Consider the following 25,678-nt stretch of genomic DNA (forward strand, 5'->3'; position numbering starts at 1 on the left):
TCTTTTACATAGTCTTACTGCCCATTCAACTCATCTTTTGGCTCGTGCTACCAACAATACATGCAGTTCCCACGTTTGTCAATCTGTTGCTTCTTCTATTCTAAAGGACATTGATGTGAACATGGATCCATGCAGTGACTTTTATCAATACACTTGTATGATGATGGATTCTTAATTGATTATTCAACTAATACACTCTTATAGGCGGTGGTTGGATAAAGACTCACCCTATTCCTCCTTCTGACCCAAGTAAGCTACGTTGCACAGAGAGGTGAAACATTTACTAACTTTTATGCCAGGCGTCGGCACATTTACCGATCTCCGTAATACTAACCTTGATAGTCTTCAACAATTGCTTCAAGGCACCTATGATGATTTACTCACTGGAGTTGACGCCAATTCGGGATTTTTGAATGAGACGGAAAAGGAACAGGATAGGGGCAACTTTAACAAGATAAAGATGTATTATGATGCATGTATGGACGAGGTCACCGTTGACCATCTTGGACCCACGCCCATATTTCCTGACATCGCCCAAGTACTCAAAAGTCTAGGATATTCTCCAGGTATGGATGATGGTCGATTTAGTCTTGAAAATGCGCATGCCTTGACGGATGCCTTGATCGAATTAAACTCGCAGGGTGTTGGCAACCTGGTATCATTCGACGTAGGCATAGACGACAAAAATCCCGAAAAGTATGCCATCTTCTTAAACCAACCAAGCTTAAGTTTGCCTTCTCGAGAATATTACAAACAGCCAAATCTCATCGCCCAGTACCGTAACGGCTTGATCTCTGTGGTTACTGCCATTCTTGGTGATGTCACAGGCGACTCGAGTAGATTGCGTATTGAAAAACTCACTGAAAACAAGTTACCTGTACTTGGCGCCATGGATATAGAAGCTATGGTGGACAGATTTATTGAGTTTGAAACACAGCTTGCTAGTATATCACTTCCCATGTAAGACAAACAAATGAAGAAAAAAGAACCAAAAGCTTACCTTGATTTTCATTAGCGACGAGTTACAAGATCCTTTGGCAGTCTATAATCCAATGACGATTGGTGAGTTACATCAAAAATATCCGATTGCAGACTGGTTCCGAACTCTTCGTCATTTTGTGCCTAATGACGCCTCTTTGCCTGATAACGTGATCGTGACCTCTCCCGGTTACTTGAAGGAATTAACAGATTGGTTGGTTAACAGCCAGACACGTCCCGATGGTACGTCCACTCAAGCCATCCGCGAATACTTTATCATCAGAATCATCTTGTCCAATATTCACAGCATCGACAAGAAGACAAGAGACCTCCATCGGGAAACGATCGGCAAACTTGTCAATGGCGCTATTGAAGCTCCTCCCCGAAGTCGAGAATGTGTAGCAAGCACAAGTGGTGCCTTTGGTCAACTGTTGGGTCGATACTTTGTCATGAAGTCATTTGGTGGTGAGCCACAACGACAGCAGGTTTCTGCATTTATTGAGAACCTTTTGTCGGCTTGGTCCGGAAGATTGAAACAGAGTGATTGGTTGGACATTGAAACACGTACGCGTGCATTAGAAAAGGTAAACACATTGTCATTTCTTTTTTTTTTTTGCGGGGAAGCTCTAACTCTTTTTTTGGGGGGATCATATAGGTCAAAAAACTTACACATCAAGAAGCATACAGTATTATCAGTCCTGATGATCGATCGCCTAGTTCTCTTCAAAATTACTACTCGGGTATAGAGGTCAAAGAAAAGGATTACTATGGAAATCAAAAATCTGTAATGATGTCCGAATTCAAAAAAGAGTGGAGTAGGATAGAAGAAAAAGTAAACAAGGATGATTGGTTCATGACACCCCATGAAGTGAATGCCTATTATTCTCCCAACTTTAACAAGGTAAAAGCATCATTATTCTTTATCTTGTTGTTATTTACCCTTTTCATATAGATTGTTATTCCTGCAGGAATCTTACAGGCTCCATTCTATCATACAGATCTACCTTCCTATATCAACTATGGTGGTATTGGTGCAGTCATTGGTCATGAAATCACTGTATGTGATAACTACAAAAAAAATGCATATCTTTTAATTAACACGCTTCCTAGCATGCTTTTGATAACGCAGGTCGACTTTATGATGGAGATGGCCGCTTAAATACTTGGTGGACAGATGCAACCACATCTGCATTTGAAAGCAGATCTCAATGCTTTATCAACCAGTATAATCAATTCTCTATTCAGGGTCCTGATAAAACCAACTACTCTGTCAACGGAAAGATGACACTTGGTGAAAACCTTGCAGATAACGGTGGCCTTCATGCCGCCTACACAGCCATGAAAAAGACGCTTACAGAGGACAGCCCGGTTTTCTTGCCTGGTCTTGAAACATATACTCCAGAACAGCTATTTTTCATCAACTTTGGTAGAATATGGTGTAACAACATGCGTCCTGAACTGTCTGTTCAACGTGTTCGTACCGATGTACATTCGCCTTCTAGTGTTCGTGTCAATGGTGCTGTTCAAAATAGTGCTGAATTTGCTCAAGCATTTCAGTGTCCTCAGAAGCCGATGAATCCTTCCAACAAATGCCAAATCTGGTAAAGCTGTCTTCTCTATCATTGAATAAAAAAGGACCACATAGAACATATATATATAGTACAAACATTGGAATTCTTTTTTATTTTGTAAAGCACAAGAAGAGAAAAAAAAAGGAGGGGATAATAAGTGCATATGTATGTGACAAGTGTATAAACATTATTTTAAACAAAGATATCATCTAATGAAACGGAGATTGAGACCGGTACTGTCCTTGAGGAGGATAGCCGACAACAGAGCCTGGTGCCGGTGAATGATAAGGTGGTATAGGGCTAAATGCAGGTGATGCTACCCTTGATGGCTGGAAAGGATTAGAGTATTTACTTTGCTGACTATAATATGAACTTTGGCTGCGCTCGGAACGACGAGAGCCCACAGAGGCACTGTCATCAAAGTAGTTACCATTGTTCATATCTTCATACATGCTACGCTCATACTCGTCCCATGTCATCACAGGTATAGACTTGCGATCAAATTTACCCTCATCGGCCATCACCAGCTTCTTGCCCTTTTCGCCCATGACCACACGTGTGTTACCCCATGAGAAATCGTCAAAGTGCCAGTAAGAATAGATGGGAATAGCAAATGAAAATACAGGAATAGCCAAAATGGATACAATCATCCATGCAATATGTTCCCACTTGCGACGTAACAAAAAGATGAGTGCCTGAAGTCCGTAGACACCAGCGATGGTAATGATAGACATTATGGGCACGCCTGAGGTCGATGTGGCTAATGAATAAATGAGGTAGATGAGGTATCCAACAATAGCAGGTTGAACTAGGGTACTCAGCAAGTCGAGCATGACAACAAAACGCATAGAGAAACAACAAAAGCCACAGAGCTGAGGCAGAAAGACGAGTTCTCCCAAGTTGTGAATTGTAGAGTTGATCCAACGACGACGCTGGGAGAGCAGTACGCTCCATTGGTCTGGTGCATTGGTTGCACACTTTGCATCGGAAACAAACTTGGTCTTGTAGTTGGGAAAATGCTTGAGGATGAGTGTTGTCAGATAACGATCTTCACCAAGATGTAGCAGGTTCTTCTTGTGCAGTGTGTCTACCTTGTTGATGGCATAATCTTGAATGATTTGATTTGAAATAAGCAATGGCTGATTCTTTTGAGGTGATCGTATTCGGTACATACAGAAACAACCAGGTAAACAGGTCACTGTGCCAAATAATGATTCAAATGCCTTGATCAAGTAGTGGGAAATATAATATTCATACACTTGAATCATCGTTACCCAACTGTCCTTTTCGTTCGAAAGCATCGTTTCTCCACATAGGCCAATGATCTTTGCATCATGTGTAAATGCTGATACAAGTCGATTCAGACCATCCGGCATGACTTCTGTATCGGCGTCAACCATTAGCACATACTCATAAAAACTTGGGTTCACACCAATAACATTTTTAATCTGGTGATAAAGCTCTAGCTCCATGGGCGTCATGGGTGAGTTAAAGTGGACCTTGTTTAAAAAGTTCATCAACACCAACTGACTGTCTCGCTTGCCACGATTACCAGGCTTTTGTCGTTCAGTAGGCTTGCCTACTTTCACCACGACGATGTACGGTACGACATGGCCCTTGACTTCATATAATCCAGAATAAATCTTGCCCATGTTGTGCTGTTTTTGACCTTCACCGACCGAGAAGAACGAAAGCGCCTCGGGATCGACATTGGGATCGACACCAAGAATGTCAAGGACGATACGGGGCGTAGGACGATCGTTACCACCACCAATAATCATACCATCACAAATAATAAACAAAAGTTTACGCTTGTCATCATATTGTAGCGAAGCAATCGAATCAATTGTTTTTCGCAACTCGTCTTCACCTTCTGTGTAGCATGGAATCTGACAGATGACAAATTTTTCGTGCTTTTCAGGATCTCGTCGAGTGCCAAATTGGAGGGCTGCCAAGAACTTGAAGACAATGACTAGACATAGGAAGACAGTGACGATGAGCAGCAGGTACTCTGCAAATAGACAACGTGCTGAATTACGCTGATCGACAGTGCCGACATAGTATAAATTTCTTAGGCATACCTCTTGACGAAGCTTGACGTCGGCATCTAGTGGTAATGCATTCCAACTATCGGTGATATCTTGGCCGGCCTTCTGACTGAACAAGGTGACCACTGCGTTGTCTAGAAAATTGAGTTCAGAGTTATCAGGCTGACTCACACCAGGAGGTAAATCAAATCGACGTCCACCCAGGATATAGTACGTCAGATCATACACGTTACCATTCAATATGGCCCATTGTCTAGGTGTTGTGATGCCAGACATGTCCACAGGGTTTTCAGCCTGAGACTTGATATCCTTGGGTGTGAACCCCATGTTACCAAGCTTATAGTTCTTTCGAAGGTACATCATCTTTTCGAAATACCAGTCCGGCCTTGGATCGTTGCTGCTGGGCAAAAAGTTGTGGTATTGTGCGTTTGGATCTGTCAGGTTTGCATTAAAGTCCAGAGAGACATACGGACTCACTTGACCATTGACGCCCTGACATAGTGCAGATACTTGCACAGGAAATAGTGAAGAAGCGTCCTTGCCACCGTATTGCAAGATGGCGCTTTGAGGTATAACTTGTCCCGCCCAGTGATGAGGAGCATACTTGGTGAGGTCAAACACTTCGCCTCGAATCGCTATATAAGCATTATTTTTATCTGCGTGGTTTTGCAGTTCGGACGTAGAAAAGACGTCTTGATGAGGACATATCAACGAGCCAAAAAAAACCAAGAACCAGATGATGAATCCAGAAGTAAGTAGGATAATCATGCAAAGCGTCATCTTTTCTCTCCATGCAATTTGAATATCAGGTCGTTTCATCTTGCCGCACTTGACTAGGAATAACGTTGGTATCCACCATGTCATGAACCAAACAAAATTCAGCCAGTGTCGACGAACACGCGACATCTGTTCTTCTTCTTCAGGCGCTTCTTCTTCTACTACGGCAGTAGGACCCATTTGTTTCATCTCGGGATTCATGTAATAGTCTGAACCATAGTGCGATTCGGTCTCGTTGTAACTATGTGCCTGTTGTAGATGATAAAGCTCTTCATTATCTGATAGAAATGACCGTTGATCATCTGTGTATACTGAGCCAGGTCCACGAGGAAGCGGTAGGCCTGTTGCTGCTGCTGCTGCTGTTGCAGCGCCATGGCGATGTCCATAATCGTTTTGTCCAGAAAGCAAAAACTCAGAGTTGGAACCGTATGAGACGTGAGATAGATTGTCAAAACTCTGGTCGCGGTCCATGTTCATCATGGGTGCATTTAAGCTAGCCATATTTTCTGTGTATCGTCTTTCGTCCTTTTGTCGTCTTTGTTCTTCTTTTTCAATTGTTCGTAATTTATTTTCTAATGTTATCCAAGCCTCTTCACTTAAATATATCTATTCATCATTCTTTAGCTCAAATTTTCTTCTTTTTTAATTATTTATTTTACCTTGGTCGCTCCTAGTTGAGCATGTGGTAAAGACCAAGCAAATTGAGCAATAGCCGCTTGACACTTGTCTTTGTTGCTTGCAGATGAATCTATATTTTCTAGCTGGCTGGCGTACCTCTCGATAAATTCATCGTGAAAATAAGAAATGGTGTAAACCGTTTTCATCTTTTCACATATCTGAGGAATTCCCCATGCTCTGATCTGTGCTCTCACCTTGTTACTATCAAACTGATTGGGGGCCGCGTTGTCGTTGGGTCTAATACAGAATACAAACCAAGGTACTGTCTCGTCTAGCGTGGCAAATAAATCGTCTAATGACTTGTTGAGCTGAGACAACAGCATGGAGACATGTTTCTTGTAGGTAGGTTCACCGGCCTCTGGGATCGTTGCTTCTATTGCTCCCGACTGACGCTTTCGTCGTGTTGTTTTCGATCGACGCATCGAAGGACCGCGGAGGGGGCCACTTGGTTGTTGAGCGTTCAATATAGCATCGGTATGCTTTGGATGACTTTCTGTGCTGATGCTCTTATCTGCAAACAGCTCTACGACAAAACTATTGAAGGATGCAGGTGAATGATCACTGCCTCGAATGAGTTGTACAAGTTCTGCGTTAAGGACATCTTTATTGGACTCTACAAAGCCCTCAGGATTATATGTAACCTGCCCAGCGAAATGTTGCACAGCAAATAGGCGCTGACCAGTCTCTGAAGACTTGGGCACAAACGATCCATGGTTGCTGTTATGCTTTGTAAAACTGTCGAGCATTTGGGCGTCTGTGCCTGATAGCTTGGCTTGTCGATTGGCCAGGTCAATTAGTCCATGCTTAGGTCGTACAAGCAGTTCAACACAAGCCTGATTGTTGAAATAAGGGATATCTACCACTGGCAATCCTTCCATGCGGTACTCTTCTGTATCTGCTTCAAATATGTTACGCTGACAGAAATGTTGTAGTCGTTCATTTGCCAAATTGACACAAAATGCATTAAAATTGTTGTATGGTTGATTATGTAATCGCGGTCCTGGAAAATCCAAGATGCCGATGAAGCTGTGTGTAGTGTCTATGCAGAGCCTTGTATTAATATACTCCACCAGCCAAGAAAACAGGAGGGAATACAAAGCCCTCACGATTTCGTCTCGCTGTTGTGCTGCACCGGTGGAATCCAAAATGGCTGATGTTACGTCCTTATTGATAATGACAGTCTTGTAAGTCATCAAGTTTTCTAGTGCTCGAGGATCAACGCCCAAAAAATCCGCGCAGATATCAAGTACATCTGGATTCTTCACAAAGGCTGCCTCTTGAATCGTATGATCTTCTGTAAACTCGAGCTGTCCAAGGTGAAGCAAGCAGGCAATAAACTGCCAGATGCGTGCTTGATACTTTTTATTAATCCCTAATGATTTCATTGCCAGTTTGAGCTGCTGAAATTGCTGTCCTTCCTTCCCGGAAGCTGCCATTCGTCTGGGTATATATCGATAGAATACATCATCATCTAACTGCAAGATTGTCTTTTCCTCTGTACTCGCTCCGGAAAAGATCTGGTAAAAGATATGAAATGTCTGTTCGTTGACTGGACACTGTGTCAGTCGAGACTTGTCAAGTAAATAATTCAGGAGTTTGGCGCCAGTCATCCGACCTCTTTCATTAAATTGCAACTCAACATACTTTCCAAATCGAGAAGCATTGTCGTTTAGTCCTGTACGCGCATTACCAAATGATTCGAGAACAATTTGAGCATTCGATATCTGTGACTGAAGCTTGGTTTCTTTCTTTTGTGAAGATAAATGGACAAGATGATCGAGGATATATTTGAAGTTTTCGGTTTTTCCACTTCCTGACTCGCCACTAGAGACTAAATATTAGCAAAAAGGATTATATACAAATACTGCTTTTAACTTTACCCAAGGATAATAGACTGATCAATACCGGTTCTTCGCATGTGCAAGTAAGCTTGGTTCGTTAACTTGTAAATGTGAGTCGGTAAAGGTTCCAAACTGTCAGCGCTGGTATCTTTATATTCTGTCACATATTGAAAGCTTTGTAAAGGTACAGACTTGTAAGGATTGACAGCAACAAATGCGGAATCACTAATCTTGCTATAAAAAACATTATTTAGAAATGCATCCTTTAGACACTGAGTTAGGCTGTCTTCAGTCTTTTGTTCTCGATCACATAGATCGAACTGACTTTTAGGCTTTGTTGTCATGGTGATTACAGCCCAGGGTCAGTAGTAGAAAGGAAAAGAAAAAAAAAAAAAAGCGGCCCGAGAAAGTTTATTTTTAGGATCATCTTGACTTCAAAAAGTTTAGTCTGGTCTGTTCCTTGATTTTTTTTTTTTAATAATAATAATTTCCCTTTTTTAGACCTTTTTCGTAATGTCCCTTTAATGAGAATAAATACTTTATTTTTAAAATCTGATCTTTCTTTTTCTTCCTGTATATTTAGAATCATTAGCCACCACTTTGTCGCCCTTTTCACGAGCAATCTTCTTTTTGTTATTGATCCAGTCTTTTGTCTTGACACTCTTTCTATCGCTTCTTCTACGTCGTGTATGCTGTCGTCTCTTTTCATATTGAATTGATTGAGCTTCATCCGGATGCAGTTCTCCGTCTTCTCCTAGTGCCTTGGGCATCTGATTCTTTACACCTGACTGTTGGCCAGCAAAGAGACATAAGTAATATTTTTTAGCCTTTTTGGAGTTGGGATAATCCACGAGAAGACCACCTTCGAAACCACATTTGGTGGCCACGTCGATGATAAGCTCTATTTGATCGTCATTTTCTGGATAGAACTGAAAGACGGCACGAGCGCCCTTGTTGAGTGAAGCATATAATGTTGAAAAGAATCGTTGTAATCTAGCTTTAGGTCGATTGATGGTTTTGTCTGCGTTACATAGCCATTGTAAGACGGATATACTATTCATCATAAGTTTTTTTCCTCCTTTTCTAGTTGTCTTATAAATATTACCTTATCGCACCATCAAACACACCAGGTCTAAATCCCATACCTTGTCCAGCATCCTGTAAGAACAAGTCGCCTTCTACTTCACGCTCATTGGCTACGTCCAACATGGCAGATGATATATCCATGCCAACCCAGATATGTCCTTCTTCTTCCAATATTTCTCCACTTAGGCCCGATCCACATCCAATATCTAATAAATATTTCGGTCCTTCAGACAAGTTGAGTAATTCAAGCGCACGATATGCCATTTCTGCTTGAATAGCAGTGATACGTGAACTATTGTCGTTAATATCATGTTGTCATTTTTTTTGTCTTTTTGTCTTACTTGTCTGTGTATTTTCTAGCTTCATCTTCACCATAAAACTAAAGACTATATTAATATATATATCATACTATTATGCTAAGTAAAGGCTTACAATTTCTGGAGGTGCAATGTGTTCAGGACGAGACATTATGTATGTTGTTGTATTTATAGAGAAAAAGGAGAAAAATAAAGAGTAGTCCTCTAATGTGACAACTAAAAAAAAATGCCCCGGTGGCTTTGAATGTCAGCAGCGGACCATGGCCATAGACACTATAAACACACACACACACACACATAGTGTTGTTTGTGCACATCAACTAGGGCCCTTTCCTCTTTTTTCTTTTTTTCTTTTTCCGTTCCTTTTTTTTCTTTGCAAATATGCTTCATTTACTTGGTGTCAATTTGCCAGACAGAAAGATTATTAGGTAATTTTAATATCACTCATCTTTGACATTCTTTAACCCTTGTCATATCACCCTAGTCGAGCACTTCAATACTTTTATGGTATTGGTGAAACTACGGCTAATAAAATATGTAAAGACTTGTCAATTGCACCTACAGTTAAAGTAGCAGAATTAAGTGAAGTTCAGATCAACGAATTGACCAATACCCTCGCCAACATGACAATTGAAACTGATTTAAGGAGACAAGTGCGAGAGAGTATTATGCATCATAGAAACATTGGTAATTACATTGGCAGACGACACGCGATGGGTTTACCTGTGAGAGGGCAAAGAACGAGAAATAACGCTAGCACTGCCAAAAAGTTGAATGGAAGATGGCTTCAACGTAGAACAATTTGGACACAAGTACAGCAAACACCATTAAATAATTTTTTAGAAAAATTCATGTAAAATAATAATAATAAAACGAAGGGACGATTCTATATCAAAAGCAAAAGAAAGGGGGGTATCTTCATTATTTTCTTTAATCTTGATGTCCACTGCATGTAACAAAACTGACAAGGCTTTTCCAAAATCCATGCTTTTCTCTTCTTTCTTTTTGTTGACTAAAAGGATCTTGTAAGGGAACATAGGCAGGTGCAACTGGCATATCAGTTGTTGATCTATGTCTATTGTCTGCATTGTTGTTATTTGTAGCTGTCACAGGCGCTCTTGTTCTCTTATTATGGTGTTTGGATTGATGATGACCTGATCTTCTTGCTCTAGCATCTTTTAATTGCTTAAATCGGTTCTAACAAGAACAACAATGAAAATCAATTATAAAAATAGAACAAAAAAAGAAAAGCTCTTACCTCCCATCCTTTACCGTCATTTAGTAGCATCCAATCATGAATGCCATCATCTTTTTCACCTACACGTTCCAACACTTTATCAAACAGTTCTTTTAAAAAGTCGTAATCGGGTGTCTCTTCAAATCCTAATTTTCGAACATATTGAAGATAAATACCGAATTCCTCTATAAAGATGTTAATATATACATATATGTTTGCTCAGCCCCTTTAATTGATCTAATATGCTTACCTGGAAATGCTCCACATAATTCCTTGACAGACGTCGATTGTTTCTTTTCACCAATCTTTTCGTATTTTTGCTTGTTTGTTGCCGCTTTAAGGCCTTGCCAAGGAAGTGAACCACGCAAAAAGTACATAAAGACATGACCTAATGCTTCTAAATCATCGCGTCTTGATTGCTCTATGTATATAAGGAGAGGCTTAGAAAAGGAGGGATAAATAAGGAGATGATGTTTTCTTTTTCTAACCTCTTCCCAAATGAGTATTGATACTCATATAACGTGCGGTTCCTGACAAACTCCTGCGTTCTCTATATGGAATATGTTTCTTTGTTTTTGGATCACGATATAGTTTAGCCATGCCATAATCCACCAAAAAGACCATATTTGCATATTTAGTGCCTGGACGACCAATCAAGAAATTATCAGGTTTGATATCCCTATAAATCAAATTGCGTTCATGAACACTTTGTACACGAGAAATCTGTACAAGAAAATGAGTTAAAGCTAAAGGGAAAAAGGTTGAAAATACCATTTGCTTTGCCACCATAGCTACAGTCTTTATCGAAAATTTTCTACCACACATATCAAATAAATCTTCTAAACTTGGTCCTAATAAGTCAATGACAAGCACATTATGTAATCCTTCATGACCAAAATAATAAGCACTGGGCACACCAGCTATAATAGTAATAATAATAAATAACAAAGTCAGCTTTCTTTTTTTTTTATAAAGACATCATATCCTATTACATGTTCCAGCTAATATTTTATATGTCCTATATTCATCTCTCAACTGTGGTACTTCTGATTTCCTTGGCTCAAACTTGATGGCAACTGACTGATTATTTAAAAGATTCAAGCCTTCATAAATGACACCAAAACTTCCTTCGCCTAATTTCTTTCCCACTTGATAATGAACACCAACGATGGTACTTGTAGAAGAAGTATTGCTGTGACTACTTGACTTGTCATGGGCTGACTTTTCCATAATGACTTTAATAATAAAAAGAGAAAAAAGAAAAGAGAAAAAGAAGTGAGAAAAGGGAAATAAAAATAAATACAAGTCAGCACGTGTGAAATATCGGTGTTTTAATGGCAAAGTGTGCCCACATCAACAAAAAAAAGATGCCACATCGTGTTTTGATATGCTTCCTCTCCTAAATATAGTTTCCTCTTTTCTTTTTGACACACCAGCAGCAAGATTAAAATAAAAGGGTCCAAAATAGAATCCGAGTCTATTATAAAGATGAGCTTGATATTTACGGCCTAATGCATGCTTTTAAAAGAATGTGAATAAAAAATTAAAGCTGGTGTAGTTGAAAATATTTCATTTCTTTCTTCTTTCTTTACTAGTCATGAAGAGATTAATCATTGGCAGTTTGTTATTTACTCTCTGTCACGCTGCTCTTAGGCGATTTGAATTGAATATTAATTATAAAGATATCAACCCTGACTGTCACAGTCGTTCATTCAGAGTTCCTACCATCAACGGCCACTTTCCTGGCCCAACCCTTTACGCCACTCAAGGCGATGAAATCGAGATATTGGTAAGAAATAGTCTGCCTAATGCAAACACGAGCATTCATTATCACGGTATTCGACAAATCGGTTCCACCGAATCCGATGGTGTACCTGGTGTCACTCAAGATGCAATCACCCCAGGCTCTACTTTTGTTCACCGTTTCTTGCTTCATCAACAAGCAGGAACGTACTTTTATCATGCTCATGTTGGTCTTCAAGATGATTCTGTTCAAGGCGCGTTCATTATCTATGAATCTTCAGAAGCCGATCCAAACGCCCATAAATCCGTAGAGAAGCGTTCCTGTAAAGATAAAGGCAGCAGTAGTGATGATGATATTGAATTCAGTGATATTGGTGATTATGACCTTGCTTACGATCACAGCCATTCTCGTCACCATTATCATCATGATCATTATTACGACAATTCCAGGGAGTACGATCAAGTTGCTGATAGCTATGATGACGAAGAAAATTACGATTACGATGAAGATTACGATCCGGCCTATGTGACCCCTAAAATATACAAACAGAAACGGCAGCTCAGAGCTGGTCCCTACACATACCAAAAAGATCTTGTTCTTCAACTAAGTGAATGGTGGCACGATGAACTAGATAGCCGTCAAGACTATTACATGGGAAGTGTCTTCAAGTACGATCACGGATCGGACAGTATATTAATCAACGGTAGAACTGTGCATGATCCAAGCGAGACTAGCAAAGAGACCTGTCCGGGTTATACCACATTTGACGTCGAGCCAAACACAGTCTATCGTCTTCGCATCATTGGTGGAAATACGTTTAGGACCCTTGCCTTGGCTATCAAGCATCACAATATGACCTTGATCGAGGTAGATGGCGAACTGGTTCATCCGTATGAAACAAGTTTTTTGGAAGTAACTCCTGGTCAGCGATTCTCTGTTTTGTTTCGTACAGGAGACTATACACCTGGTATGGTATTTGCTATAGGCACAAGCTATCTCTGGCGTCAACGTGGTCGAGGCATCACCGAGAACGGGTTCGGTTATATTCGTTATGTCGAACGTGAGAGGGAAGATAACGTGAGCTACTTGTTCAAGCCTTTGACGACCGGAGGCAATTCTCGAAAAAAGGGTAATCATCAGTGGAATGGAAAAAAAAGGAAACGTGCAGATGAGGGTCATCATAACAGACATGACAACAAAAAGTCATCTGGTGGAGGATGGGGAGGAAAAGGAGGAGGGGGAGGAGGGGGAGGGGGAGGGGGATGGGGAAATCATCATCGTCCTCAGCCATTCATTGAAGAGCTACCGACATTTCCTAAACTGGATAGACCTGACTGGCTCTGGCATAATATTGCACCCTTGGCAGGCCGTGATCCTATGCTAGACGAGATGAACGTTCGAACAATCAAGCTTCATACTACCATGAACCAGATGTCAGACAACACAACACGGTACTTGGTGAACCATCGCATAAATCCTGATAGACATATCCCAGCCATCCATCATTATAGACATTTTAGACATCATCACCACAAGCGAGCGACAGATGAATATGACGATAATTATTATACAGACTTGCATACTTACCGTATTGCATATAATGAAACAGTAGATTTAGTATTTCAAAACAGTAAAAACAGAGATGGCGGCTGTCTACTACACCCTTGGCACACACACGGTCATTCTCATTACGTGATTGCTTCTGGGCCTGGTGACTATAATCATACACTTCATAAGCATATCAGAAACTTCAAATATCCATTATACAAGGATACATCGGTAGCATACCCTTACTTTTCTAACGACGGATCAGAAGGCTGTGGTTGGACTAAAGTTAGAATCAAAGCGGTAAAGACAAATACTCACAACATTTATAATTGGCTCTAATATTGTGTTTTATTATTCAGGACAATCCTGGATTTTGGGCAGTTCATTGTCACATTACGACACACATGATACAAGGGAAGATGATTGTGCTAGAAGAAGCGCCGGATCTGATTAGTAGGTTCAGCCTTTACAATCGTCAATAAAAATTATTACTTTATTTTAATCCTCTTCCATCGCATTACTGTTTTTCTCTTGTGCCTGTTTTTCAATCGCATTCAAAAATAACTCGACGCTGTATCCTGCAGAAGGATCTAAGCCCAACTGTGAGAGTAATGGTCCTAGTTGTCCTGTTTGAAGAGCCACCGTCAGGCTTTGAACAGCTTGGCTGAACTGAGGGCTTCTGACTACTTGTCTGACTTCTTCGGCTGACTTTTCAGATTCTTCAGGTAAATAAGGTACCAATGACTCGCATACTTCAGGGTCATTTAGCAGAGGTGTCAGTGTCTGGCTATTAAGTATATCTGTCAATACAAGTGATGGTGCTGGTCCTAATGAGGATCAGTTAGCTCCTTATTATTACTGTTTATCTATTTTTATTTACCTCGTTGCCCGCTCATGCTCGCAAGCATTTGAGCAAGTTGTGCATAATCAGGATTATTTCCAGTGCTTGCATTATTAGTTGTAGCAGCAGAATCCGTAGTAGTAGTGGTAGTGGCGGCAGTAGTAGTGACAGTAGGTGTATCTACAGAAGTGGGTGCAGCGACTGTTGGTTCTGGCTCGCGTTCTGGCTCGTGCTCCTGCTCTTGTTCCTGCTGTTGTTGTTCAGCAACAGGACGCGACACCTCTTCTCTTAATGCAGATGTGCCTCTTACTCGCTGTTCGCTTCTTGATCTTTGTCTGCTTCTATATATACATGCCAATAAATACACTATCCAAACATGTTTTTCCTTCTATCTTTTTTACCTGCTGATATTATTGAGAAATTCCAAAATATTTTCCTCTGTGATATTAGCATCTAATAAAAGGTAGTTGTTATTTTTCTGTTGCCCTGCTGTTTGTTTATTGACTACCTTGACTTTCGGCGCCACTTAACAGACGCATAATCTCTGCATGAGAGGCAGACTCATCTAAATCAGCCGACATGCTTTCTGGACTCTCAATAAACTCATTCACACTGTTGACATTCTCATCGTCTTTCTCTTCACTCTTGTCTTGCATCCAATAAAAGTGCTTTTCACGAGAACTGTTGAACTTTAACATATACACACGGCCTGTTGTACATTGAGATACTCTGACAAATTTGGCTTCAGAAGGAAAAATGATGATATCCTACAATTTTTGTTTAGATGACGTGTACATGTATATAAAAACACGTTACGTCTTCAGGTTCAGCATGTGAGCCACGTTCTTTCCAATAGAAATGCAGTAATTGATCGTCAGACTATACATAATTAAAGTTAATATATATTTATGAATATATCATAGTCTTTCTAATACCTGGTCCATGTAGATCGTTCTAATAATAAAGTTTAGAACATCATTATAAATTTGGTCTTGTTTGTCCTTACCCTTTCCTTAGATCTGGCTTGATCAAGTTACCTTCTATAATACATTTGCCTGCATTGAATTCTACTAAATATCTTCTCACAGGTGCTGTTTGAAATAAACTCATTATATCGTGTATGTGTGTATATGTTTAGAAGAAAGAAATAGAGCCTAAAAAGCCAACCAAAAAAGTCACACTATTCAAAGAAACCTTTCGGAGTTCTTGTTCCTTTTTTTTCGCTCTGTATACTTTATGGAGACACATCACCAAGACAAGTTTCCCACGGGCGAGTAAATAAGACACCATCATTTTCCCACTATCTTATTTTCTTTCTTTCATCTCTTTCTGTATACATTCATTATCGTCTCTCTCTTTTGTTCATCAGATGTATCTTCGATCAATCAAGTCTATTTCCTCTGTTATTAGGAAGCCCTTAACTCAAAGCCATCGTCTTGCAGTTCCCACGGTAAGTTATATAGCTTCACTCTTTATTCTTGCTCTAATGAATAATCAGCAGTCAGCATATCGATTCAATACTCGATTCTTCCATGCATCACGTATTCAAGAAGCAGTCAAGCCATTTTTATTGGCTGATATTGGAGAAGGCATAACAGAATGTGAAGTGATCCAATGGTAAATGATTGTGAGCATACACCATGCACGTGTATATACGTGTATACACAACAAATTATTGATTGGTATATATATTAGGTTTGTAGAGCCAGGTTCAGAAGTGAATGAGTTTGATAAGATATGCGAAGTTCAATCAGATAAGGCCTCAGTGGAAATCTCATCACGGTTCGCTGGAAAGGTTCTCAAGTTGCATTATGATGTTCATGATATTGCCAAAGTAGGTCATCCTCTAGTTGATATAGAGACCGCTGATGATGAAGATGATGGTGGTAGTAAGAACCAAGTGAGCGAGACAAAGGCACCCAATGAAGTAAAGCAGCAGCCACCAGCTGCAAACGCTGCATCCAATCAAGGTGTAGACAGGTCAAGCGATAGCTCTGTACTTGCAACACCTGCTGTCAGACATTTGGCAAAGGAAAAAAATATAGATCTTACCAAAGTTACTGGAACCGGAAAGGACGGTAGGATATTAAAAGAGGATGTGTTGGCTTATGCCGCTGGTAAACAGCAAGGAAAAGGTATAAATACATCATAAGAGAAAGATTCATAGTCTAAATTTTGGTATAGATGTAGCTGCTGCGCCAAAGCAGACATCTATCCTTTCTGCACATGATCGTGCCGAACCTCTCAGTATGATCCAGAAAGCCATGTTCAAGTCCATGACGCAATCTCTCAGTATTCCACAACTTGGCTATAAAGATGACATTGAACTAGACGCTACCACCAAGTACCGTGCAGCACTTAATCAACATATTGCAGCTCATCCTCACATGTATCCATTCAAGAAGATAACGTACCTCCCTATCTTTGTAAAATGTCTCTCTATTGCCTTGTCACACTACCCTATCATGAACGCCAAGCTAGAAGGAGACATGAACGATCTTAACTCTATCAGGCTTGTCTATCGAAACTCGCACAACGTTGGTATTGCTATGGATACACCTCAGGGTCTTATAGTGCCAAATGTCAAGGATGTTCAGTCAAAGACTGTTTTCGAGATTGCCTCTGAAATTCACCGATTACAGGAGCTGGCCAAGTCTAATTCTTTGCCCATGTCCGATCTGAAAGGAACCACCATTACGATATCTAATATTGGTGTGATTGGTGGCACTTATGCCAATCCTGTGGTAGTTTCTTCTGAATTGGCTATTGTCGCATTGGGAAGAATGCAAAAATTGCCTCGCTTTGATGAACACGATAATGTTGTAGCTAAGCAAATCCTGCCTATTAGCTGGTCGGCAGATCATCGTATTATTGATGGGGCAACCATTGCCCGATTTGGTAACCACTGGAAGAACTTGATTGAAAATCCTGCTCTTTTAGCAAGTGAGCTGCGTTAAAGTACGTGAATGGAATAGCTTAGTTAGAAAAATATATATATTTGTGTATATTACAATAAAACACCTACCTAGAAAAGGAAAGTGGTATAGTATGTATTATTATCGTCTTTTTCAGTAATGTATATGAAAGTAAAAGGAGGTTTTTGTATCCTGAGATCACCTACATTAGAGGCAAATTTCTTGACTTGGTGTCAAATATACATACATGTGTTGTCTACTGTATGACTTGCTGCATTAAACACAAAAGGAGGTAAAGAGAATGAAGACCAATTCTTATTTAGTAAAAATACTTGCTGCAATAAACAATGTCTACACACACAAATGGCCAATGATACTAGAAGCTGATGCTATAGCCTGTATCTGATTGACTGCAATTCAACCCCTGGGAATATAAAACAATTTATCCAAACTGTCAAAGAACGCGCTATTTACAGTTGGAACAGTACATTTCCATAAAAGGAAATTACATTCAGATGCAATCAGAAAAGGGAGCATTCTACACTTATTGTTTCGTATTTACAAAATGCCTACTTGTACTCTCCCTAAACAAGATCGCTCTTGACTTTAATTCTTGCTTATGCTTTTATATTCTCCCTATAACCAGCAAAATAAGTTCAAGGGGTTGAAATATCAATCTGTTTGTGTCTTACAGAAGCAATGGCTGGTGTTCCTATTGCAAACACCAAATTACATGCTAACTGGAATTTAAACAGCTCAACCTTTGAGGGCTACTATTGTAATCTAGGAGATCAGCAGGCCAGGGATGTTACAATTATGGACGTGGTCCTTGTAAACGTTACCAAGAATATAATCACATCCAACGTCAGGTTGGAGGCAACCGCAATTGTAGTAGGTACGATTCAAATAGCAATATTGCCGAAAAGGCGACAGAAGATATGGTAATTACCCAGCCTTGATATCGAAAACTTTTCTAGTTCCCGCCTAAGCTACCCTAGTTTCCTCATCCAAGGAGCACCTCTAGAAAGATGTGAAGAGTGAGAATGCATTTTTTTATTGTTTTTCTGAGAATAAAGTGCGGCTCGAAAGTCTATAACCACACTCAGGGTCGTCTTTTTGGCAACATTATCATTTCTAACTGTAACTCATAGTCAAGCTTTCGCAGAGCTGCACTAAAATGTTTCATGAACTTGTTGATGTTTTTAAACCCGACGGTATCAAAAAGGAATCCTCCACAACAAGTTTAAAGAGGTATGGTTTATTCATATATACTTATATCTCTACCAGTTTATGAGGTAAACCAAACCATCCATAATGCAAGAAATTGCCCTTGAAAGAAGAAGAGCGCGTACAAAAAAATTGAACGTAATCACTACTTCAATTAGTAATGACGATCGTTTTATTATGCCTGAAGAAAAAGAAATTGAAACAGAAAATAACATCTATCAGATATGGAAGAATGAAGCATTGCTCAGAATAATTGGAAATCACAAGAGAAACAAAAGTTAGTGAGTATCTATATAACATCTTTATTAAGATCAAAACGAGAGAGAGAGCTGATTATGAAGACATAATTATTAAGGAACTGCTTTAATTAAGATCAATAAGAATTGAACATGTCGCGTTATATATGCTAATATGTGTTGCCGTCGCTCTCTTTGTATTATTCATAGATTTATAATGATATCATACGATAAGACTAAGCATTTATAGGGTAAATACGACAAAGAAGGTTTTGGACGAGGACTAGAATAGCGGCTACCTTCCATCACCCAGCTGCTAAGATGTAAAACTCTACTATTCTGAAAAATAATATACTCCAAAAAAGTATAAAGTGATCTGGTATGAGTATTTTGTATGCTGCCATTTACCTTTTTCCAAGGATTTATATACCTAAATGCAACACGAAATGCAGCAATCAAACAATACAGTCTTTGTAGCCGTTACAAAGAGTGGATCAAGAACATCGTCCGAAAGGCCATTATATGTAAAGATGTTATAAACAAGGATCTGGGTGCTCATTTTTCAAATAACAGGTCAAACATAGCCAAATGATATATCCTATAAAAGTCTTATATTTTGTGGAGGGCAAGCTAGTTGAATTCTATCGAGACAAGATACCTACATAGTAAGATATGAAGAAGAGATTCATTTGTTTTTATTGATATATATGGAAAAGCATAATGTGACTCAGAGAGCAGTTGTCTTCAAATTCTATAAATGAATCACAAACAAATTGATATTATAACCCCTTGAACTTATTTTGCTGGTTATAGGGAGGATGTTGAAGATACAAGCTCGTTTTTTTTTTTTGCAAGAAAAAATGTCAAAAGCGATCTTGTTTAGGGAGAATATATGTAGGCATTTTGATGAATACGAAACAATAAGTATAGAAAGATCCCTTTTCTGGCTATTATCTCGTTTTGGATCATAATTCTGTACAAACAGCAGCTTAGTGACAAGTCAAATAAACTAGCCAATCAAATACTATGAGTTTAAATTACCGCCAAGAAAAAAAAACAGCTGTATAGTATAGAACTTTTAGCGTAAACACATGAGCAGCTCTTTTTTTTTTCTTTTCTTTCTTTATTTTAAACATGACATTAAAGAAATACATTACTTCTTTATTTCATACAAGGCAAAAGCCTAAAAATGAAGTAGCATCAGCAAAGCCAAAAGAACCGGCAACATCAACAGAGCCAGTAGAACAAGAGGAAGTTATAAGGGAAGAAAGCGAGCAAGACACCCAAAGTTCAGTTACTCCACAAGTATCAGTACGAGAAAAAGATATAGGGATTAATGAAAGGGACTTAGAATTCGAAGAGTCTCGTAACCTACTACAGTCTGACATATTCAACAGTACGCTCGACCCTGTTGCCACCTTCCCTCAGTTTGAGCATCTGTTAATAGCAAAGTCAGATCAATCTTATCATAATCCTCGGTATGCTCACCGAACAAAAACATTATCTCAAACTATTAGGCACAGAATTTCAATGTACCGGCCGAATAAAAAGACTATCAAACGAACTCTTTCAACACCAGATTTTTTCTTTAGGAAGAGTACTGAATGTAACACGAAATTACCGTAATGTAAAGTTATGACTTGTAAGCAGCTACAAACAAACGCATACACACTCACACGTCACAACACATATACACACTCACCCATTTATGCATTTGCGTATACCAGTCTTTTATCTTTTTTCTATTACTATATTATTATCACTATTGCTATTATTACCATAGTTATTATTCTACTATTATTATTATTGTTATTATCACTGCTGTATTATACTTATTATTATAAAGAGAACAGTCATTAGTGTATACACAAAACCGAACATCTACATGTTTAACACGACCTATGATAGTAACTACAGGGCTTGCAATGCCCATCCATTACGACGCTGATGTCTTATTGATCACTGGCCATTGATACTATAACATCAAGAATGATGCTACACATTTTTTTAGTTATTTAACTTTCTTGCACATTTGTTGACAAAAGTGCATGATGCACTTTGAGAGAAGCTTGAATTACCATAAATGGGATGAAGCATTTTAATAGCGTCAGTTGTATAATCAAACCATCCATTTCCTGCATCTATTGATTTACCCCCGGGAGTAGTTCTACCTTAGACATAAAGCATTCTTCACAATAAATGGATTTCTGTACCCATACGGAAAGTATGCGCTATATTCATTCCCTGAGCTACACTTTCACAAAGTGAAATTCTAAATACCATCAAGGGAGGGGGAGATGCTGATATGGGAACATAGTAGCTTTGTTCAATTGGCTTATTAAACAATGTGTTAGCATGCATGAACATCATGAAATAGGTGTGCAGTACGGTTTACTTTTAAAGAGAAGTTGATAGCTGAATAGGCTGCATAATCTACCCCATGGCTTGCAAACTTTTCAAATATTACTAAAGATTTCATTTTAAGCATGTAAATACCTATTATAGGAAAAAAGGAAGTAAAAGGGGCAAATCTTAACAGCCTTAAAATGTAGCCACTCGATTTGGTTCTTGGCTGCAGTGGATCTGCATGTGGCGCAAATCAAGATTAAGTTACCTCTCAATACATATTTCACGTGACACGTGAACGTTGACATAAGAGTTTAGTCTAACAGAAACACCTTTACAAAATAATGACATTTTCATAATGCCTTTTGCGTTAGTTAGCCTATTTGCCTTTACAATGTCTTACCATCATAATAATTAGTGACATCACTAATAGACATAGGTATTATACGTTTTATTCCTTAACACTAATTCTGAATTGAACCCAAGGAAAAGTATATGTACGAAGCAATACCCATTATCTCTCTGATTAGTGACAAGAAGAAATCAGCAGTTTAAATTAAATAAAAAGGATAAAATAGTGTTGGCTAGCAAGTTTTTGTCATGACGCTCCACCTGCATTCACAAGAGACAACAGGATATTGCATTTTCTATACGGCAAAAAAGGAACTTATACTGTCAGCTGTATTATTGTCATTCAATGAACTCATACAAAATCAAATGCAGAAAGTCGTCACTCTATGATACTTGCAAGTAAATAAAATGAGACACCCAAGTCTGTTACGTAATGGTAAATGATAACTCATAACAGGACAAAAAAAAAGTACTCTTTTTGATTAATCTTTATTCTGAAATAAAGACAGAAGGAATATTCAAATAACTTAATCATCCACAATTTGAAGCTGCTATAAAATGGTCAGTGAACCATTGTTCCGAGCGAGGATTATAATTTACTGGGGATTTCATCGACTAACGGTTCCTGAGTTTATAAAAAAAAGCTTTTTATTCGTTCCTGAAATTGGCACTATTGCTTATTTCATGATCTGGGTTATGGCATTGCCTTTACCTTAAGAAGGATTATATTTAGAGAAGTAATGATTTATATTCTACTTATATTTAAATCATTAGAAATGTATACATAATCTTATATTATGAAATTATTCTATGCATACTGATTACAGCCGTTTATTCCAATTTCAGTCATAAGCAGACAATAATCTACGACAACTTTAGGTTGTTACATCGCCTTTTCCTTTTTGGAATAGCATTGGTTTTTTACCACGTTATCTAATTTTAGCTTGAGCCTAATTTGCTGCATATACATGAGTGTACATTATTTTAAACACGTAATCGCCCTTACTGCCTTGAAAAAGAGAAATACAGCCGATTTCCTTTCCAAAAATGTAGAAACATATCTATGAGTTCTAGTAGCTTTTCATAAACTTGATTCCCTTTTTACATACTCTTTATTACTTCATCCTATAACGCATTGACCTATCATCTACATCTTGTTATACATAGTGGCATGTTGAATAGCATATGTGCACAGTATAGAGGTGTATTCAATTGAATGACAGTAACAAAAATACCTCTCCCACATTACTTCTACCTACTATATAACTCAGAGGCAAGGAGCAAACAAAAGCTTCTCTCAACCTTTTTTTGTCAACGCCAAATCCTAACCCAGAATCATTCTCTCTTTTTACAGTGATATAAGAAAATTTTGCAGGAATATATTATATAGAAGAACAAGGGAGGCTTATACTTTGTCATCATCAAAGTAAACTTTTGTTGCCGCGACTGGAGCTTTATTTCTATAGCAATGAGATAATTATCCTGCTAATTTGTAGTCATGAATATAAAATGAAACATCACTTTGGCACCAAATAATAGACCCAGAATTTGTACCCAAGTGCAGTAAGGTTCATATCACAGTTAGAGATTTTCTGGTCGATGACAATTAGATGACAGAGAACCCTTCATGCGTTGGACCCTTTTGTTACCGGATGTCACTGTTACACTCAATAGCATAATAGTGAAATTAGGCTGATCCACTTCGTCTTAACTTTGATACAATCTCTTTTTATTTCGGCTTACCTATATACTACAAGCATGTGTGAGTTAGCTTCACCAGTTATTGACATTCGTAGGTGTAAAAGTGGCAAGGAAAGTAAAAAAGAGGAGTGGACGTAACGTTACACTAAACAGAGCTCAACAAAAAAAGCTTCATGTGATTAAACTTTGCCTTTTCTTACTAAAAATAGTATAAAGATGGATATCCTTTCTGTTCACTTTGAAGTACTTTTTTAAGCCTTTGATGGTTTGATTGACTAAAGAATACACAAAAAGTCAAAGCTTGCATCCTCTTTAAAGCAGCGGTGGGCCCGGTTGCCACCAAATCACAATATGGTGTGTGGATTATTTTTACTTTTCACTGTTGTTGCTTTTGTTATTAAATCTGTTAAAGTGAAAATAAGGAATAAAGCTATATATGGAAATTCATCCGTTTTTTTTTTTTTAATTGAATGATCTAAAGCTAGACAAAGAAGCAAGGTCCATGCAGCGTAGCTATCAGTAAACTCACTTCTTCAGTCGGCGCTAAGGTAGTAAAAAAATGAGAATCAAAGGATCTTTGGGCATGAAAATGTTGTTGTTAAACAAACTAAATTCATGGCTATGTCAGCACTCTATTAGTTATCGTGATGATATGGCTAGACCCTAATCTTTATCTTTATCTTCTTCACACACTAAGTAACTTCCGAAACCAAAAATAGCACATGTGGTTCACTATCATATGTTGTTATTCACTGGTAAAAGAAAAATGAGCACGTAAAAAAAAGCCCTCCTTTTTTTTTTGTTCCCAAGGAAAAATCATATCATAGATGTCTTTATGAAAGTCAAAGATAAAGCATTTTCCTCGTTTCCTTTACTCTTTTTCTCTTTAAAAAACATGTCGTTTGCCAAAGATTTAAAGCAACAACTAAAGCAACAATTGAAGTTCTCTGCCAAAGTGCTTGCACTAACCCAGCAGAAGCTTCAAAAATATGCAAGTCGCCCTTCCGAAGACAACACCCAGCCCAGCGAGTCACTTGGGCGAAAGTTACTGCTGGACAGGTAAGCTTTTTTTTTTAAGATGGTTTTATATAGCACCCTTATTCAACCCTCCTTGTTTTTATAGAACTTTCGCTTACGCAAGGGCCGCTGGGCTGAAGGCCAAAGAAGACCTCATGGCGAATATGGCTCTCCCTGTTGTGCAGGTGCATCCAAGGTCAAAAAGAAGATGGAATGGTGACGACTGGAGCTCTGATGCTCAACCATCATCTCCCAAAAAACAAAACTTTCAGGGCTGTTTTGCTTAAGCCTTTTTTTTTCTCTTTTTTAAAAAAAGTTTCATAATTTTTTGTAATAAATGTATCTTTTTATATATAAACATGCTCTTTTTGATCATTGTACACTTTATGTGTTTTCCTTGAACTGCTGGTATGAGGACTTTTCTGGCAAGGAAGGTTTTTTTTTAGTATATTCATGTTGTAGCAGTAGTCTTCTTAAATCCAGTTTTCTTTATAAAGTTAATAATTAAGGTATTACAATTACATATGTCACATTTAATTTTGACAAAGTTTCTATACAATCGTACCTTTTCTCTACAAACGAAATAAAAGCTACAATATAAAACTAGATGTTCCATTCTTGCGTATTAAAAGTAAATGACGTTGTTATGAACTAGGAATTAGCCAAGACAAAGCTCTTATGCAATGAACCCCTCTGACCCTGTTACACTCAACAGCACAATAGTCAAAGTAAGCTCAAATCCATTTGTATTCTTTCACTCTTCTCCTCCTTTGATATTTCTTTTCTATCATTCTTCATTTAAATCTATATTTGATAATACATGCACGGAAACAAAGTGAAAAATAAAATAAAATAGGGAGTAAAATACAGCGTTACACTACACATCACCAAGGGAACGAAGGGTTTCATGAAAGCGCTTTTTTTTTTTCTCTTTCTTTAGCCAAAAAAGGTAATCGTTCCATAAACACACGGAATCCCTATCTTAATTTTGAAAAGTTATTTTTTCTTTTGGAGGTTAAAGAAAGGTTGCGTTGACCTTTAAACATCAGTAAGTACATTTGGATTAAGAGACGAATATAGAGGTTGATCACTTTAATATTCCTGGTTATTATTGCTGCTAAATATTAAACCTTTGATCTGAAAATAAGGAGTAACTCTATATATGGAAACCCATCCGTGTTCCGCCTAACGAGTCATGCAAAAAAAAAAAAAAAAAAAA

General features: G+C 38.4%; 10 protein-coding genes across 10 annotated transcripts; 6 read left to right on the forward strand and 4 right to left on the reverse strand.

Moving 5' to 3' along the window:
• Positions 1-249: 249 nt before the first annotated feature.
• RHIMIDRAFT_260718 (zincin) lies at positions 250-2,623 on the forward strand. The gene is made up of 5 exons (XM_023611476.1): positions 250-960; positions 1,016-1,562; positions 1,634-1,879; positions 1,931-2,035; positions 2,089-2,623. The coding sequence occupies exons 1-5, from the start codon at positions 293-295 to the stop codon at positions 2,581-2,583; spliced, it is 2,061 nt and encodes a 686-aa protein (XP_023464095.1). The 5' UTR covers positions 250-292; the 3' UTR covers positions 2,584-2,623.
• Positions 2,624-2,645: 22 nt separating this feature from the next.
• RHIMIDRAFT_217849 (uncharacterized protein) lies at positions 2,646-8,297 on the reverse strand. Its single transcript, XM_023607338.1, has 3 exons — positions 7,933-8,297; positions 6,034-7,876; positions 2,646-5,980 (listed from the first exon to the last, which is right to left on the reverse strand). Exons 1-3 carry the CDS (start codon positions 8,235-8,237, stop codon positions 2,759-2,761), a joined length of 5,370 nt encoding a protein of 1,789 aa, XP_023464096.1. The 5' UTR covers positions 8,238-8,297; the 3' UTR covers positions 2,646-2,758.
• A 141-nt stretch (positions 8,298-8,438) lies between these two features.
• Positions 8,439-9,447, reverse strand: RHIMIDRAFT_285634 (S-adenosyl-L-methionine-dependent methyltransferase; the record flags this gene model as incomplete). The annotated part of the gene is made up of 4 exons (XM_023613301.1): positions 8,439-8,946; positions 8,999-9,271; positions 9,321-9,358; positions 9,412-9,447. The coding sequence occupies 4 exons, from the start codon at positions 9,445-9,447 to the stop codon at positions 8,439-8,441; spliced, it is 855 nt and encodes a 284-aa protein (XP_023464097.1).
• A 201-nt stretch (positions 9,448-9,648) lies between these two features.
• Positions 9,649-10,331, forward strand: RHIMIDRAFT_38339 (30S ribosomal protein S13). Its single transcript, XM_023615177.1, has 2 exons — positions 9,649-9,724; positions 9,781-10,331. The coding sequence occupies exons 1-2, from the start codon at positions 9,678-9,680 to the stop codon at positions 10,151-10,153; spliced, it is 420 nt and encodes a 139-aa protein (XP_023464098.1). The 5' UTR covers positions 9,649-9,677; the 3' UTR covers positions 10,154-10,331.
• On the reverse strand, positions 10,190-12,104 carry RHIMIDRAFT_38347 (kinase-like protein). Its single transcript, XM_023615178.1, has 6 exons — positions 11,526-12,104; positions 11,305-11,453; positions 11,022-11,256; positions 10,784-10,954; positions 10,555-10,718; positions 10,190-10,493 (listed from the first exon to the last, which is right to left on the reverse strand). Exons 1-6 carry the CDS (start codon positions 11,761-11,763, stop codon positions 10,227-10,229), a joined length of 1,224 nt encoding a protein of 407 aa, XP_023464099.1. The 5' UTR covers positions 11,764-12,104; the 3' UTR covers positions 10,190-10,226.
• Positions 12,105-12,130: 26 nt separating this feature from the next.
• On the forward strand, positions 12,131-14,307 carry RHIMIDRAFT_205674 (Cupredoxin; the record flags this gene model as incomplete). The annotated part of the gene is made up of 4 exons (XM_023606846.1): positions 12,131-12,448; positions 13,007-13,316; positions 13,851-14,125; positions 14,185-14,307. The coding sequence occupies 4 exons, from the start codon at positions 12,131-12,133 to the stop codon at positions 14,305-14,307; spliced, it is 1,026 nt and encodes a 341-aa protein (XP_023464100.1).
• A 16-nt stretch (positions 14,308-14,323) lies between these two features.
• Positions 14,324-15,776, reverse strand: RHIMIDRAFT_245493 (adhesion regulating molecule; the record flags this gene model as incomplete). The annotated part of the gene is made up of 7 exons (XM_023610203.1): positions 14,324-14,652; positions 14,706-15,007; positions 15,068-15,119; positions 15,175-15,433; positions 15,483-15,545; positions 15,602-15,620; positions 15,673-15,776. 7 exons carry the CDS (start codon positions 15,774-15,776, stop codon positions 14,324-14,326), a joined length of 1,128 nt encoding a protein of 375 aa, XP_023464101.1.
• A 140-nt stretch (positions 15,777-15,916) lies between these two features.
• RHIMIDRAFT_38381 (uncharacterized protein) lies at positions 15,917-17,707 on the forward strand. The gene is made up of 4 exons (XM_023615179.1): positions 15,917-16,116; positions 16,168-16,283; positions 16,362-16,801; positions 16,851-17,707. Exons 1-4 carry the CDS (start codon positions 16,036-16,038, stop codon positions 17,621-17,623), a joined length of 1,410 nt encoding a protein of 469 aa, XP_023464102.1. The 5' UTR covers positions 15,917-16,035; the 3' UTR covers positions 17,624-17,707.
• Positions 17,708-18,280: 573 nt separating this feature from the next.
• Positions 18,281-18,540, forward strand: RHIMIDRAFT_239868 (uncharacterized protein; the record flags this gene model as incomplete). Its single annotated transcript, XM_023609260.1, has 2 exons — positions 18,281-18,412; positions 18,451-18,540. The coding sequence occupies 2 exons, from the start codon at positions 18,281-18,283 to the stop codon at positions 18,538-18,540; spliced, it is 222 nt and encodes a 73-aa protein (XP_023464103.1).
• A 1,621-nt stretch (positions 18,541-20,161) lies between these two features.
• On the forward strand, positions 20,162-21,051 carry RHIMIDRAFT_260727 (uncharacterized protein). The gene has a single exon (XM_023611477.1). The coding sequence runs from the start codon at positions 20,179-20,181 to the stop codon at positions 20,668-20,670; it is 492 nt and encodes a 163-aa protein (XP_023464104.1). The 5' UTR covers positions 20,162-20,178; the 3' UTR covers positions 20,671-21,051.
• Positions 21,052-25,678: the final 4,627 nt, after the last annotated feature.

The sequence above is a fragment of the Rhizopus microsporus genome, assembly GCF_002708625.1.
Source record: "Rhizopus microsporus ATCC 52813 unplaced genomic scaffold scaffold_14, whole genome shotgun sequence".
NCBI classification, from domain to species: domain Eukaryota; kingdom Fungi; phylum Mucoromycota; class Mucoromycetes; order Mucorales; family Rhizopodaceae; genus Rhizopus; species Rhizopus microsporus.